The sequence below is a fragment of the Chinchilla lanigera genome, unplaced genomic scaffold (assembly GCF_000276665.1).
Source record: "Chinchilla lanigera isolate Chin_1 unplaced genomic scaffold, ChiLan1.0 scaffold00018, whole genome shotgun sequence".
Classification (NCBI taxonomy): Eukaryota; Metazoa; Chordata; class Mammalia; order Rodentia; family Chinchillidae; genus Chinchilla; species Chinchilla lanigera.
The window spans coordinates 27,863,807-27,879,034 of record NW_004955419.1 but is presented as its reverse complement, the minus strand read 5'-3'; the positions used below and the strand labels follow the sequence as shown (position 1 = coordinate 27,879,034).

The 15,228-nt window shown below is 47.5% G+C and overlaps 1 protein-coding gene across 1 annotated transcript in view; it reads left to right on the top strand.

Moving 5' to 3' along the window:
- Positions 1–15,228, top strand: part of Tmod1 (tropomodulin 1) — a 74,117-nt gene that overhangs the window by 36,506 nt on the left and 22,383 nt on the right. Inside the window, exons 3-7 of the mRNA XM_005382850.2 lie at positions 750–906; positions 4,329–4,448; positions 11,208–11,297; positions 12,195–12,325; positions 13,946–14,053. Of these exons, the coding sequence (XP_005382907.1) occupies positions 750–906; positions 4,329–4,448; positions 11,208–11,297; positions 12,195–12,325; positions 13,946–14,053 (606 nt within the window). The remainder of the gene's footprint in view (positions 1–749; positions 907–4,328; positions 4,449–11,207; positions 11,298–12,194; positions 12,326–13,945; positions 14,054–15,228) is intronic.

Below are 15,228 nucleotides of genomic sequence, written 5' to 3'. Positions count from 1 at the left end.
AGAGGGAAGTTCATTGGGTGACTGAAAACCACCCTCACTAGGAAATTGTGTTAGTAGCAAACCCACACCTAGTAGCCTGCCCATGTTTGAAGAAGAGATCGCAACAATTGGTGGATGCTATCTTTCTTGAGAGACCCATCTCCAGGGGCAACGTTCAAAATATTTAACAGCCAGAGTGCCCTGAGAACAGACACATCGCAGGCTAGAAGGCAGCCATAGGGGCTGCTGCCAGAGCGCCTTGCCCACCTGGCGGTTGTGGTGGGCCTTTCTCCTGATTTGGGGAGGGGGCTTCTGCCTCTTCATGTGGTGATTCTCCATCCAAGGCCCTGCCTCAGCTCCCTTTAGCTTCTTTCTCCAACCTCTTGATACACAACTGCTATAAATATCTTTGGGCCTCTGAACACCAGCTTAATCGCGTCTACCTCTCAGCAGTTGTTTCAAGTGCCCTCCGTGCTCTGCCTCTGCCAGCCTCCCTTGATCCCTTGCCTTTAAAACATTAGAGGCAAGAACACCTGCTCCTTGTCTGCTCTGTGACCTTGGGACAGCCCCTGTCCATTTTGGACTTTTCGATTCTTTGCATGTAATAGGAGGGACTTGGATGGATTCCATAGCTCTGAGGTCCCTGCTAGTCAATGATGAGTTTCTGAATTGCAAGCCTTCTTCAGCTGACCACTCTCTCTCTCTCTTTCTCTCTCTTTCTCTCTCTCTCCTCCTCCTCTTCCTCCTGCCCCCAACAACGTCCATCGTAGAATGCACTGCTGCCTGCAGGCCTGAGGCAGAAGGATCAGACCACCAAGGCGCCCACAGGCCCCTTTAAAAGGGAGGAGCTCTTGGATCACTTGGAAAAGCAAGCAAAGGAGTTTAAGGACCGAGAAGACCTGGTCCCCTACACAGGGGAGAAACGAGGTACTGAATGATGTTGCTCTTGTGAACATGTCATTCTCCAGGCATGGCTGAGGGCCACCTGTGTGCCAGTCCCTGAGTGGGGCCAAGTGTGTGGGGGAGCTCCTTGTCTTCATCCCTGTCTGGCCAAGAAACAAAATCCCAACCCCAAAAGTAGTGATGCATGCAGTAGTTTAAGTTTGGGAATAGACTAAGGAAAGATCCATCCAGAACAGCAAGATCTTTCCTTGAATCTCCTTTGACTGGGTTGCCCTGATTATTTTTCATTCAAACCTTAACACTTTTGCCAGTGAAAGAAGGATCTATAGATAATGATATCAGGATACAAGGCCCCAACAAGGACGATCTTATGCAAATGAGAAGCAAGAGGCATCACCCTAACTTTTCCTACTCTCTCTCTGCTCTTTCTCCAAAGTTTCTTTCTGACAGTTGCAACATCCCTGCAAGACTCTGCTCCAGCCTAAGACAAGCTGTCCTGCAGTGCCCAGGGGAGCAGAGAGATACTGCCCTACTGTTCGCCCTTTCAGGCCGCCAGTGCCCTCCAAGCCATTCTACCCTTCTCTCGTGTCATTCTTGCCCACAGGCACAAGGGCAGCAAGTAGGAGAGAACACAAGTTTGAGTTCTGTTCCTCAAACTTTCCAAGTGCTTTTCCACCTTAAGACATTTGCACATACCCCTAGGTCTGGAACACTGGCCCTGCTGCCAGCTCCATGATGTCCTTGTGGCTATGTCTTCCTCCTCTTCAGCAGTATCATGGAAACACAACCTGGAGCTAGGCCTGTGATTGTAGTCCAGGCTCCACTACTTGCTAGCTGTGTGAGCTCAAGAAAATCACCTCCATTTCCTCCTCCATAAAATGAGGGTGTTAGAAATAATATTACCAACCTCCAGAGGTTGTTATGAGAATTAAGTGCATGAGGATATATATATAAACCTCTTAGCAGCGTATCTGTGGTGCAGTGAAAGCTGTGTAAGCACTAGCTGTTATTATTCTTTAGGTCTCAGCTGTGCTGCCTTCTCTCTTAGGGACGCCTCCCTGTCTAGTCTGCAAGCATGCACAGTTCCCCTGCAGCTCTTTCTTGGTTATTTTCCACCCGGGGAGCCTGCGTGTGTCCTCCATATTCACATATTATCTGTATCTCTTTATTTATTAGCTATCTCTTTATTTATTAGCTTTCTTTCTCACTAGCTCATAAGCTTCCTGAGGGCAGGGACTTGGACTATTTTTGATCACATGGTATCCTGAGCACCTAGCCAGCACAGGGCCTGGTATGCAGTAGGGCCAAGCAGACAGTTGTTGATGAATAAATGAGGTAAAGTAAGTAAATGTTTAATGCATCTGTGGGTTACTTCCTTGGAACACAAACTCCATGACTGTAAGAACTGTATATACCTTGTTTAGCATTATATCTGCCCACTTTCTATGCCCTCATACATAGAAGGCACTTAATAAATATATGTTAAGTGAAAGTATTCATTTTAACTGATGAATGCTGTAATTACTTGTCTCTTTCCAGTCCCTTCCATCTCCCCACCTCCAAGAATGTAAGCAGGGCAAGCCAGGTTCTACGTCTGTGTCTGTCACCTCTATCCGTGTTGCATTAGCACAGTGCCCTGCACCGAGTGGCTGCTGAATAAATAATAAAATAAAAAGACATACAGAAGGGGACATTGTGAGAAAAGGTTTGAGCCACCCAGTGTCCTGGAATTGGAACTTACCCAGGTTTTATGGAAAAGTGAAAAGTCATTCTTTTGTATGTGAATATCCAGTTGTGCTAGCAGTTATTGAAGAGATCATTCTTTGTCATCGAATGAACTTGGCAGTCGTTGAAATCAGTATGCCATTGATGTTTAGCTTTGTTTCTGGGCTTTCAATCCTATTCCACTGCCTATATGTCTGTTCTTATGCCAGTACCACACCACTAAGTTAAATTTTAAACTCAATAAGTATGAGTCTTCTAATTTTGTTAAAGATTTTTTGTCTATTTGTGGCCTCTTGCTACTGCATATTAAATTCAAGGATGGGCTTTTCTTTTTCTGCAAAAAATGTCAGTTGGGATTTAGAGAAGGATTACACTGAGTTTGTAGGTTGCTCTGGATAGTATTGTCATTTTAATAATATTAATTTATGAATTCTTTGTTTTGCATTTCTTTAGATCATCGTCAATTTTTTTCAGCCAAGTTTCATAGTTTTCAGTGTACAAATCTTTCAAATTTATTCTCAAGTCTTTGATTACTTTGGATACTATTGTAAATGCAATGTTTTCCTGATTTCCTTTTCAGATTGTTCATCGCTGGTACACAGAGACATGGTTTATTTTTGTGTGTTGATCTTAAACCCTACAAAATTGCTGCATTTATTAGTTCTAACAGATTTTTTTTCTATGTGGAAATTCAGTTTTGTCCATATAAGAGCATGTCATTTGCAAACAGAAATAATTATACTTCTTTTCCGTCTATTCCTTTTCCTTGTCTGTTCACTTTGACTAGAACTCACAGTGCAATGCTGAATAGCAGCAGTAACGTGAGTATCCTGTCTCGTCCCTGATCTTAGGGCCTGGCACAAAAGAAGCACTCAGTACATGTCTCTTCCTCTTCTTATAAAGTCACCAATGCTAGACCCCACCCTAATGACTTTATTCAGTCCCAATTACCTCCCCAAGGCCCCATCCCCACATACATACCATTGACACATGAATTTAGAATTCAGTTTCTAACACTTAAGCTCTAGGGAACAGTGGACAAACCACAGCATACATTCAGTTTCTCATAAACGAATGAAATTGTTCATGAAGTTTTGTAAACTTGCTTTTTCACACAACATTGATCTTGGGCATTTTCCTTCCTAAGAAGTAGCACCCTCCATCATCCTGCGTAATAACTGCTGGAATCCCATGGGGAAGTGGGGGCTACAGCATAACTTCTTGAACAGTCCCTCCTGGTGGACACACGGTGACCATCCTCTTGCCTGCCAATTTACTCCCTCAGTCTGTTATGAGCCTGACACTTTAAAAATAGAATGTCCCATGAGGCAAGAAAACATTTTTGTTCCTTTTTTGTCTTTTAATAATCTGAGTGTGTTTTATTTATTTTATTTAGAAATGTTTACAAGTTTTTCTCCCATATTAGAACCATTGGCTAAGGTATCCCAGGCCCCGCCTGGCATTCTATTATATTTTCCTTTGTATTTTTCCCTACCTAGTGGTTGGCCATTGTTTTCAGTAGATAGTAATATATTTAGGCCAGGTTATAAAATCCTTCTTAAGAAGGGGTGCTAAGTTAGATCCCTAATTCCCATTCTGTGGGAAAGTTGGTCCCCAGAGGGACTGTCCACAGGGAGGACAGACCACAGAGGCTGTGGTCCACCGCCAGAGGTTTCCCATCGTAGGGAAACGTTTCCCTGATAGGCCCCATGTGCTTACAGGAAAAATCTGGGTCCCTAAGCAGAAGCCAATGGATCCTGTGCTGGAAACTGTCACACTAGAGCCGGAGCTGGAGGAGGCCTTGGCAAATGCCTCAGATGCAGAACTCTGTGACATCGCAGGTAAGAGGCGCTCCAGCAGCTTCCCCTTGTCTTGCAGAGGTTTGACCCACATCTGTAGGGAAGCTTGTTTGGTCCATAGAATATGTATATCCTGTTTCTAACAAGAGACCAACAATGCTGAGGTAAAAATCCATTATGAGGAAAATTAATCCAAACTGAGGAAAATAAAGATACAAGCATCCAAGACCACCCTCCCACAGAGCCACTTGCTGCCGTAAGACTCCCTGCCCCAGAGTTTGATTGTAGGTCTGTGGAGACGGTTGTGCGTGAAGGTCTGGAGTTCAGGATAGAGATGTGCACATGATTAGCATTACCAAGCTTGGGGAAGGCCACATACTGGGACTTGGGCTCTGGAGGGCAGTGCCAGTCTACAATAGGAATCTTTCATGGGGGCAGGTCATGGAAAAGGGGCAAAGCTAGCAATGAGGCCAGTTAGCCACTGATGGGCTGAAACCAAAGACCAAATCAAGATAGGCAGACCTGATCCAAGAACTCAGGAGGCGGAGTGAGGCTTCCAGGTTGGTGGGGAGACTTGGAGGCACTGAAGCCGGAGCCCAGGCGATCTGCTCATCACATCCACCAACCTCTTGGCCTCTCATGGAAGCCTAGCGTGGCCCCAGTGTTGGGATGTTTGGGACAGGGGGATGGCACTCATCTGTAGCAGGGCCATGGAACAAGGGGCAGTGATTCAACTATGTCCCAAGAGTACCCTGTACAGTGGTGGCCACAGCAAATGGGAACCCAAGAAGTGAACAGGAAGAGCAAGTGAGTAGCCCACATCCAGACAACCCCTGCCCCGAGAGATATGAGGTGTAGGGAAAGACAAAGGGCAGCTGTGAGGAAAGGTCTCTGTTCCTCCCGTGAAGCACAGAAGCAGTGCCCACCTCACTCATGTGGGCCTGAACACCAAACTCAGGAGGCCAGGTTGCTTTACGGTCAAGGATGTGTTTTGTCAGAAGCCACATGAGTCATACGAGAGCCGACATTCTGTTCATCTGGTTCCACAAACCCACCGTAGATGGCGGTCCCCTTGACTTCAGGGTAATTTGTGCAGCAAGGAAGACTGAGGCTGCCACCCCACGTCTCCACACTGACTCACTGCGGAGCTGTTTTTATCCTGGGCTCTCTCCTGCGATCACCCTGCGTGACATCACTCCCCTCATTAGGCAGCTCCGGGGGATTATCAAATGACTACTGTCAGAACCATGGCTCCTGCCAGCCTCTGAGCCAAAACAGAGCTGTGACACTGAGCTAAGGCTCTGTCTGCATTGCTTTTTGAAATCATTTCTTTTCATTTTTGTTGGCAAGCTGGTTGTTATTATCTGTCCACGATACCGTGCCCTTCTGATGTCTGGGAAGGAGTGGGGCGCTGAGCCTGTCCCAGTGTTAGCAGGCTGTTCCTGGATGCCTGTTCTTTGATATCAGTCATTGAAAGGTGGCAGTGCCCCTGGGGAAGGAAGCAGGGAACATTTGCGGAGCACCAGCCGTGACCCAGGTGCCGTGTGAGTTGTTCTCAGTGCCTGTTGCACTAAATGACCACATCAGTTCTATCGGGAAAATTCCATTATTGTTCCCATTTTCCAAGGTATCAGCTGGGTCCTAGGGCGAAGTCATCTGTCAAGGGGCCCAGATGATGCTAGGCCCTGTGGCCTCACATGTTAGTAAGGGGAGCAGCCCTGTGTGGGTTTACCTCAGTGTCTCCACATGAGATGGGACTGCCAAAGGGGCTGGGGGTGGCAAGCCCTCCAGAGAATGGGGGTGGGGCTGTGGGGCCTTTCTCAAGGAGGGGCTGTGGCCATGAGTGTGGATAGCTAACCAGAGGAGGAGAAGCAGGGAGAGGAGGACAGGGGTCTCCAGATACCTGTAGTCTACTTGCTCAGCTCCCAGGCAGGGCGTTACCATCAACTTGGCCTTCACTGGTCTCTCATGCACATAGTCTGGGCTTTACCCAGGGCTTCCTATACACTGTGTGCAAGGCTCTATACTAGGTCCTGGTGAAAGAATCCCAAGAAAACTGCTGATTCCTGCCCTCAGGTGGAGCCAGTCTAAGCAAATGTGAAATGACAAAGGAGAGAAAGAGAATGGGGTTTAAGAGGAACACTAGGGGAAGAGATGGGGAAGGTGAGGGAAGAGATACAGAAGTGGGACCTAAGGGGGGTGAGTAGAGGTGAGCTAGAGAAAGCTAAGGAGAAGGGTCCAGAATGGGGGCAGTGCAGGACAGTGGCTCTGCTCCAGGCTGAGCAAGAGACAGGTCCTTCTGAGGTGTCTTGCTGCTGTGTGTAGCAGGCTTGATGTCTGGTGACAGTAGAAACCTGGAGGAGGACACTGGAAGATGTGCCACACTGACTCAAGTGTGACCCAGGTAAGATGCACCATTTATGCATTCATTCATTCATTCACTCCTTGAGTCATTGTACGTTATGGAATTCCTACTGTATACTAGGATACCTCAGATCCAGTCTGTGTCCTTGGGGGTCCAGGAAGTGATAAGAAGGACACACCAGAAGCAAACAGATTTCAGTATTAAAATGCCCCCACAAGGTGCTGAGCAGAGTTCGTGGGAACCTGACCGTCTTGGCATGTGGCCATGGCTTTAGCTCAGGGGCTGCTGAGAGTCAGCTGTAAGTACTTGGAATTTTCATTGCCCTTGGTTGCAGTCCTGGCTGGCCTTTAAGGACCTCTCCAGTGAGGCAGGGTCCAACAAGGAAGTGGGATGGGAAGACTCATCCTTCAGAGAAGCACCCCCAGGCCACCCATCCCCTAGGCCAGTTGGCTAGCCAGCTCTTTTGACTCTCAGCAGTCCTAGCCTAAGTCCTGGTTATTTTCATGCCCTTTGACACCTGTCCTCCCATTCTACAACTGCTAGGGTACAGCTTATCCAGAAGCAGTTCCACAGCACCCAAGTCCTGGGCTGCAGCCAGCTCCTCCCACCTGCCCCAGGGTGCGGGAACACACCTTGCAGCTACCTGCCCAGCGCCTACCCAAGCTGTCGGCAGCTGGAGAAGCTGGGGATATATTCTGTTATCGCCCTGCGTCCCGAGTGGAATTACAAACGGAGTGAGCTCTGCCAAGGCAGAGAAAGGAAGCAGAACTCAGTGTTCTTTTTCAGAGTTCAAAAATAGTCCTTTTTGAGTTTTGAGGAAGATCTAGACTTTAAAAAAAAAAATCAAGTTCTCCAGTGCTAAATTCAGCCTTGCCAATATCTACAAAGAAAGAAGCAGCCGGCAATTGGCTGTATTGTTTTCTTCCATTGCTCACTCCTGGTGCATGGAGCAACAGAACCAAGAGAGGGAGACCGTCACAGTGCTGTGCCTAGGACTGGCCGAAGGTGATGCTAGCCTCAGACACACTAGGCACTGAGCTCAAAAATGGCAGTTGACCTCAGCCACTCCTTCCCTCCCCGCCCCGTCCCTCGTTCCCTCCCTCTCCCTTTCCTTCCTTCCTTCCTTCCTTCCTTCCTTCCTTCCTTCCTCCCTCCTTTCCTTCCTTCCTTCATTCTTTGGAGAGCCCTAATTTCCTCTGAGCTGCCAAATGGTTTTATTCTTCTTAGGCCTGCTGTTGACATATATCACCTCCAAAAACACTTCTAATTGGTCCTCGAATTCCCAAGTTGAGGGGATAGGTTAGAACTATAGAACTACTAGTGACCTGTAGATGGAATACTAACTTAGAAACCAGGAGAGTCCTTTCCAAAAGGTTTTCATAAACCATTTCCCTAGAAAATGAGTCAGGCACTTGCCTTAAATGTTTATTGTAAAAAAATCAAAGAGGACAAAAACATGAGAAATGGTTGTGTGATACACTTAAAGTGAGACCAGCAGCCATAGGAGGTTACATCTTTCACATAATTCCAGCAATCTTTCCAAATTCTGTTTTCACACCTGAAAATCCAGCAACCCAGAAGCACTGTGAATTGCTGTGCGTGGGAGCCGGGAGTGTCAGCTCCGGAAGGTGACTTGATGATCTGACTCACCTGCCGCTGACTCAGGTCTCTGTTCTGGCTGCCCACGTCCACACAGCCTAAATTAAAACCTGGAGGGCTCGAAAAGCCGCAGATGCCTCTCTCCCTGTAGTGATGAACAGGCAAGCCTAATTTTAGCAAAGACTCTTGGGATGTGAGAAGCAGCAGGGACTTTGAGATCATCTCATCTTGCAGTTCTCGGCTCCCATGCATCATCAAAATCACCCAAGGAAGTAAAAACCCGTCTCTCAAAGACCTGCCCAGGTTAGTCCAGGGTAGAGCAGGCTCCCTGAGTGGTTTGCATGGATGGCCACGATTGAGAGTCACTGTTCTCATCTTACCTCCTGGTAGGGTCGAGGAGGCTGAAGCCCAAAGGGAGAAGAGGACATGCCCAAGGTCACACTGGGACATAGTGAGGACTAGAACTTGGGTCCTCAGGCTCTTCATGAGCGCTCTTGTGTTATTTCTCTAACTGGTACCTAGTGAAATACCTAATGAGATGGCTTGGGGACTTAAAAAAAATCGTCACCAAATACCAAACACATGATTTATTCTGGAAGAGGTGGAAGAGAGATAAATAATATTCTTCCCAGACATCTGGAAGCCTACAGCCCAGCAGAGGAAGTACACATGTATGTAGATCACTCTCACACCAGGTGCTCTGTGCTGTAATAAGAACACCAGGCTGTGGGAGAAACGGAAAGGGACAAGGAAAAGTCTCAGAAGGCTCCCTGTTGAAGGAAGGTTTACTCGAAGTCTTGAAGGAGGGGAAGCTAGGTTGTTTAAATAAAATACAGGATGTCTGGTTGAATTTTATATAAACAATGACAACTTTTTGATATAAATATATCCCAAATATTGAATGGGACATACTTGTACTAATATTTTGAGGTGTCTATCTGAAATTCCAACTGGGTATGGAAAATCACCCACAGAAGGGACCGCATTGGCATAGGTAAGGGAATCTCTGAGCACTGATGATTTGTGTAGCCAGAGAAGGAGGAACGTGGGTGAGAGACAAGGCTGTTGAAACAGGGAGAGCAGGGGAAGCCAGGCTCTGGGGTTTGAACCTGGCCATCATAAGCCACCCTCCTCCCATCAGGACAGCTGTAACAGCCCTATGGTTCCTGAACCTGCATCCCTCCATAGTGAGTTCTCCAAACGCAGCCAGAACTCAGACCACCTCACTCCCTGCTCACATCTTCAATGGCTTCACAGGCTAAGCCTGGGAAAAGATACCAAAACTTCTTCATCACAGGAGACTCTGTAGGATCTGACCTTGCCTTGTGGTACAATCTGGAGGGTGGTTGTGCAGATTAAGGAAGGACATGTGAGGCAGTGGTTCTAAGCCTCAGCTGCCCATTGAAACTCCCCGAGGAGCTTTAAAAAATGCAGATGCCTACACCCCACCCCACCCACCCCAAAGACTTTAGGTTAATTCGTCCAGGGCAGCTTTGCACATAAGAAGTTTCAAAAGATGCCCGAGTGTTTCATTGTGCAATCAAATTGAGAGTCACTGATCTAAAGCTTCTTTCCTGCTCAGAGCATGAATTCCAGGACTAGAGGGTATTTGACCACTACTGTCATCAGTACCACATATCCATCTCTTGTCTTCTGATATGACCGGCCTTCCCCCACAACTTCACCCACCTGCCATGCCTAGCTCACTTCTCTTGACTAATCACCCTTCTCTCCAAAGTACAGTATCTCTTCTGTATTCTCCCAGCCAGAATACACTGAGCTTTCCTTTCCAACACCACTGTACCCTATGCTTATGTTTTTAGTGCTGTGGGCACTTGCCTAGCCCTCCTCCCCCGCCCCCCAGACTGCATAAGCAAAGGTCTTGTCTCTCTCCTTCTCCTCTGGCCCCTTCCCTCCCACATCCAGGGACACACTGGGGACCCTCAGTAAATGAACAGGTGAAAGAATGGCTGAGCATGGAATGATGAGGCCATATTAGCATTTCCAGAAAGGTCCTTCTGGTTGCTGTGTGCTGAATTTTGGGAGGTAGAAGGTAAGAAGAGATGGAAACTAGGACACCAGTTACTCCAAAGTTGTGATAATACGGATACTCATTGACTGACGATGCAGTGGTTTGCTGATAACCCCATTGTAAGTTGAAAATATTGATTCAATATTCATTTTATACCCTAGCCTTTCAAACACCATAGCTCAGAAATACAGTACACTGTAGAGTATCTGTTATCTTTGCTCATGATCGTGGGGTTTACTGGGAGCTGTGGCTCACTACCACTGTCCAGCATCTCAAAAGAGTATTTTACTGAATATAGCTAGCCTGGGAAAAGATCAAAATTCAGAGTATGTTTTCTACTGAATGAATATCACTTTCACCTTATCATAAAGTCAAAAATCGTAAGTAGAACCATTGTAAGTCAGGAAGCATCTGTTCAGCCAAGAAATGAGAGGACTTCAACCAGAACAGAAGCGATGGCGTGGGAGGTCAGCAATGTGAGAGACCTAGGGATGCTGAATGGCTTGGGAGAGGGTGTCTAGAGGGAAGAGGGGGCGCATAGCATCAGGCCGCTGCTGTAAAAGCTTTCTTCTGTTCGGCCACGTTGGGTGGAACATGCCAGTGGGATCTCAGGGGGACCTGGGAATATGAGGTCAGCACCAAAAGAAGTCCAGAATGGATGGAGATCTCACATTTGAAAGTATTCATGTAAATGCTTCTTGCCATTTCTGTGAGCAAAGTTCTAGGGATGTGGAAGGTGAGTCCCCAGAAGACACCTCTGTCTTCAAGAGCAGAGTCATTAATTAGCCTTCTTGTGTCCCCGCAGCTATTCTGGGCATGCACACGCTCATGAGCAACCAGCAGTACTACCAGGCCTTGGGCAGCAGCTCCATCGTGAACAAGGAAGGACTCAACAGTGAGTACCAGGCCCTGGCTTCCTGGCATCCCACCCTTTGCCAGGCCCCACAGCTGGCTCACAAGGGTACCTTGGAAGACAGGCTTGTCCCCCTGTGTCTTATTTTCTCTGCTTGCTATGCACTGGCTCATTACAGAAGTTCTAAAATTTTAAGTAATCAAATGTCCATTTTTCCCTCTGATTTTTCTGGGATTTTGTATTTTGCTTATTTTCTTCATCTGAGTATCATAATTCTGTATTTTCTTCTAAAAGTTTTAGAGGTTTACTTCATATATTCCACTTCTTAATCCACCTGCAGCCCATGTTTGGGTGTGCTGTGCGAGGAGAGTAGATTCTTTTTTTAAATAGAGACAGTTGTCCCACAGCATTCTGTGCAAATATATCCTATTACCACTGGTCTAAATTGCCTCCTTTATCATCACTTTTTGCATTCCTCTTCTGTTCTACTGTTCCACAACCCCCTTTGTCTTTTCCTGGGCTGATATCACATTGTCTTTATGCCACTGCATTGTTCCAAGCTGCTCTTTCGGCCCCAGTGAGAAGCGGGCCCAAAGAGTAACCGTTCTTCCTGTTACAAGATATATGCATTTCTTTCCCACCTGGGGATTCACCTTATCCTCACAAGAGCCCACTGAAATAGTGAGCACAGGTGGAATGAGTATCCTTACTTTATAGGTGAAAGCTTGAGGTTCAGAGAGTTTAAGGAATCAAGGGAGTTTAAGTTTGCAGGAAGCCAAAGGCAGCTGCCAAAGAGGGCCAAACCTCCTGGCTCCCTTGGTGGGCTTCCTTTGACGCATGGCACCCTGGGTAGCTCCTGCCATATGCAGCCTTCCCATGGACCTAAACTCTACCTACACTTCCTTTCAAAATGTTCTTGTATTTTGTTAATCACCCTAGGTGTGATTAAACCTACACAGTACAAGCCTGTGCCTGATGAGGAACCAAATTCAACAGATGTAGAAGAAACACTGGAGCGGATAAAGAACAATGACCCGGATCTTGAAGAAGTTAACCTCAATAATATCCGGGTAAAGTCCCTTTATTTCACTTCACCTATGTGTATGAAAAGGGTGCATGTCCATGTCACCCAGGTACCAATGGCCCGGGCTATGCAGAGCAACAGGGTCTTGTTTGTACTCTGGATGTTTCTGAATCAGGAGTAGAAGGAAACTTTTACAGACAGGAGTGTTGGGGGCGGAGTGCTGGACAGTGTAAACAAGCACATCCCACAGTCCTGGTTTCTTTTGGAGGATGACTTCAGGTCCAGATGTTCACCATGGGCCAACCCAGCTCCAATCTGGGAATCTGCCATGTTATTCAAAACACAAAGATTCTCTGAGATAAAACTGTGAGTCAGATCCATGCTGCAGCACGGGATCTCAAGACTGAAGAGCCCAGTGCCCACCAGGCCTGTATGGTCACCATACCCTGGGCAGGCACTGCCCTGAACCGTCAGTGCAGCTGCTGGACCATGATCACATTCAACCTCATTTCACAGCCATAGAAGGGAGCTATTGGCCCGGATGTCCAAGAAATATCTGAGCTGTAAGCCCACATCTCTGTGACATTTCCCTCCGTGAACAACCACGCAGAGGAGGGACTGGTAGACAGTCAGCTCCGCTCCAACCCCAGACAGGCTGCAGGAGGAATTCGGGGGCAGGAGCAGCTGCCTGCCCACCTGCTCAGCCCAAGGCCACGGGATTAGTTCTGGAGGGTGGAGGGGGTAAGACAAGACGCCAGCCCCTAGCTCCTCTCCTGTTTCCTTTCTTCTCCATTTTCTTTTCAGTGGCTGCCAGTCCCAAGGCTCAATCAGATGGGAACCCTGTTCCCCAGCGTTCTCCTCCATCTGGCTCCCCTGCGCTACTCCCCTGGGAGTTTAAGTGACACTTTGAAATGTGAGCTTGGCAAAAACACAGCCAGGCCCTCTCTGTGCCTCAGTTGTCTGCCGTGTGCCCAAGGGAGACACTGGTACAATTCAGAATTGTGCATTCTGGCCACGAACCACACTCTGAGGCCTTGGCCAGTTCCCTCCTGTACCATGAGGCCGCTGGATCAGATCAGTGGTTTTCACTTGAGGAGAAGAAAGCACCTGTACCAACGTCCAGGCCCACTTCAGAGACTGGTTGTTCTGTTGGCTGGGGCAGGCCAGAGCCCCAGCTTGGTACACGCAGTTGCCAGGACCTGCTGATTTGCAGACAGGGCAGAACCTCAGCCTTGATGCCTCTTAGTATCTACTGCAATGCTCCTCCTGTTTTCTAGAAACAGGTACAGAGAAGGAATGAGAGTTCCCCAGAGTCACACAGCAACACAGACATGTTGCTAGTGGCTGAGGTGGAGGCCAGGGTCCAGCCCCACCTCTACCCCCAATCCTGAGCCCTTTGTACAACACTCTTCCTATCTCCATGCCTTGATTTTTGCCTCTTTTTTGCCTTCCACATGCACAGAAGAGAGCTGTGGGTCCTATATAAAATTTCAGATGTTATTTTCTGTGTGTGTACCATAAAGTTCTCCCCATATCTTAGCCCTCAGGAACAAAGCCCATTGAGCCTTTAAGCCAGAGAGTTGCTAGGTCTCGGGGAGGAGCCAGGTTGCCCTCTCTTCCACCCCTGGTAGGTGCTGCTGGTCACTCTGTTCCTTTCTTTCTGCAGAATATCCCCATCCCCACCCTTAAGGCATATGCAGAAGCCCTGAAAGAAAATTCCTATGTGAAGAAATTCAGCATCGTTGGGACACGGAGCAATGACCCTGTGGCGTTTGTATGTAATCTCTGTTCTGCTGTGCAGACGGTGAGGGGGATAAACACAGACAGGTTAGGCATGTGGCCTCAGGCATGGCTGCGTCCACTATTGCAGAGCCCTGTGTGGTGTGGTGACAGGACCAGGCTGGGAGCCAGGAGGGGATGTGAATGCACAGCCATCACCCACACTACCTATCATCATCCAGCCAATCCTCACTGCCACCCTGCTCCCAGAGGTGTGGGTCTCCCACTCTGCATGAAGAACTAGAGTTCAGAGAGATCAGGCAACTTGCTTGGTCCAAAGTCACACAGCAAGGTAGAGGCACAGCTGGCATTCCAGTGAAATCACGTGACCCCTACGGGCCAGTCAGACTCTACTCAGTGACTTATGTTTCTGGGCCTCTGTTTCTCCATCTCTAAAATCATTGTCTTCATCAATGGATTCCAGTGACCAATTTTATGTGATTTTTTTTACCCATGTCTTAACAGCTACTGATGGTCAAATTAAATTGCACTTACTGTGAAGTAACCATTAATTTTTCTTAAAAATTTTCAAAGCACATTTATTGAGTGTCTCTGGGCCCAGGCAGGCTCTGAGAATCCAACCGTGACCAGTCTCAGCTCCCATGTTCATGAACACATGGGTCCTCTTGGCCACGTGGACACCTATGAAAACAGCACAGTGTAATTACTCTGATGCCAGGGACAAATAAAAAGTACAGGGATTACCCCACCAGGGATGATGATTAACCATTTAGAAGCAATCAGAAAATTCTTTCCTGATTTTTAAAATAGGTGGGACAATTTTATTCAATATTTTTGAAGTGATGGAATTATCTCCAATATTTTTGAAATGAGAAATAGCTTACAGTCTCCCACTGCTGCTAGTGGGGAACCTCCGGATCCATGACCCCTGACTGCAGTGCACCCGGAGTTTACCGACAGTGATGCAGCCGGCAAAGGCACATGCTCCGCACACTGCTAGGTGATAGATCAGAAAACAGGCACATGCATGCTGGCATTCAGCTCAGTGCCACAAATGTTTTTGGATATGGACTCTGTGCCAGGCTGAAGGCTGGTATCAGCCCATTCACACCCATATATGCAGTGCCAAATACTGAAGTGTTTCTGGGCTAAACCTACTGCCAGGGCTCTGTAAGTGCCCCCACTGCCTGCCCTATGCCCCCATGATCT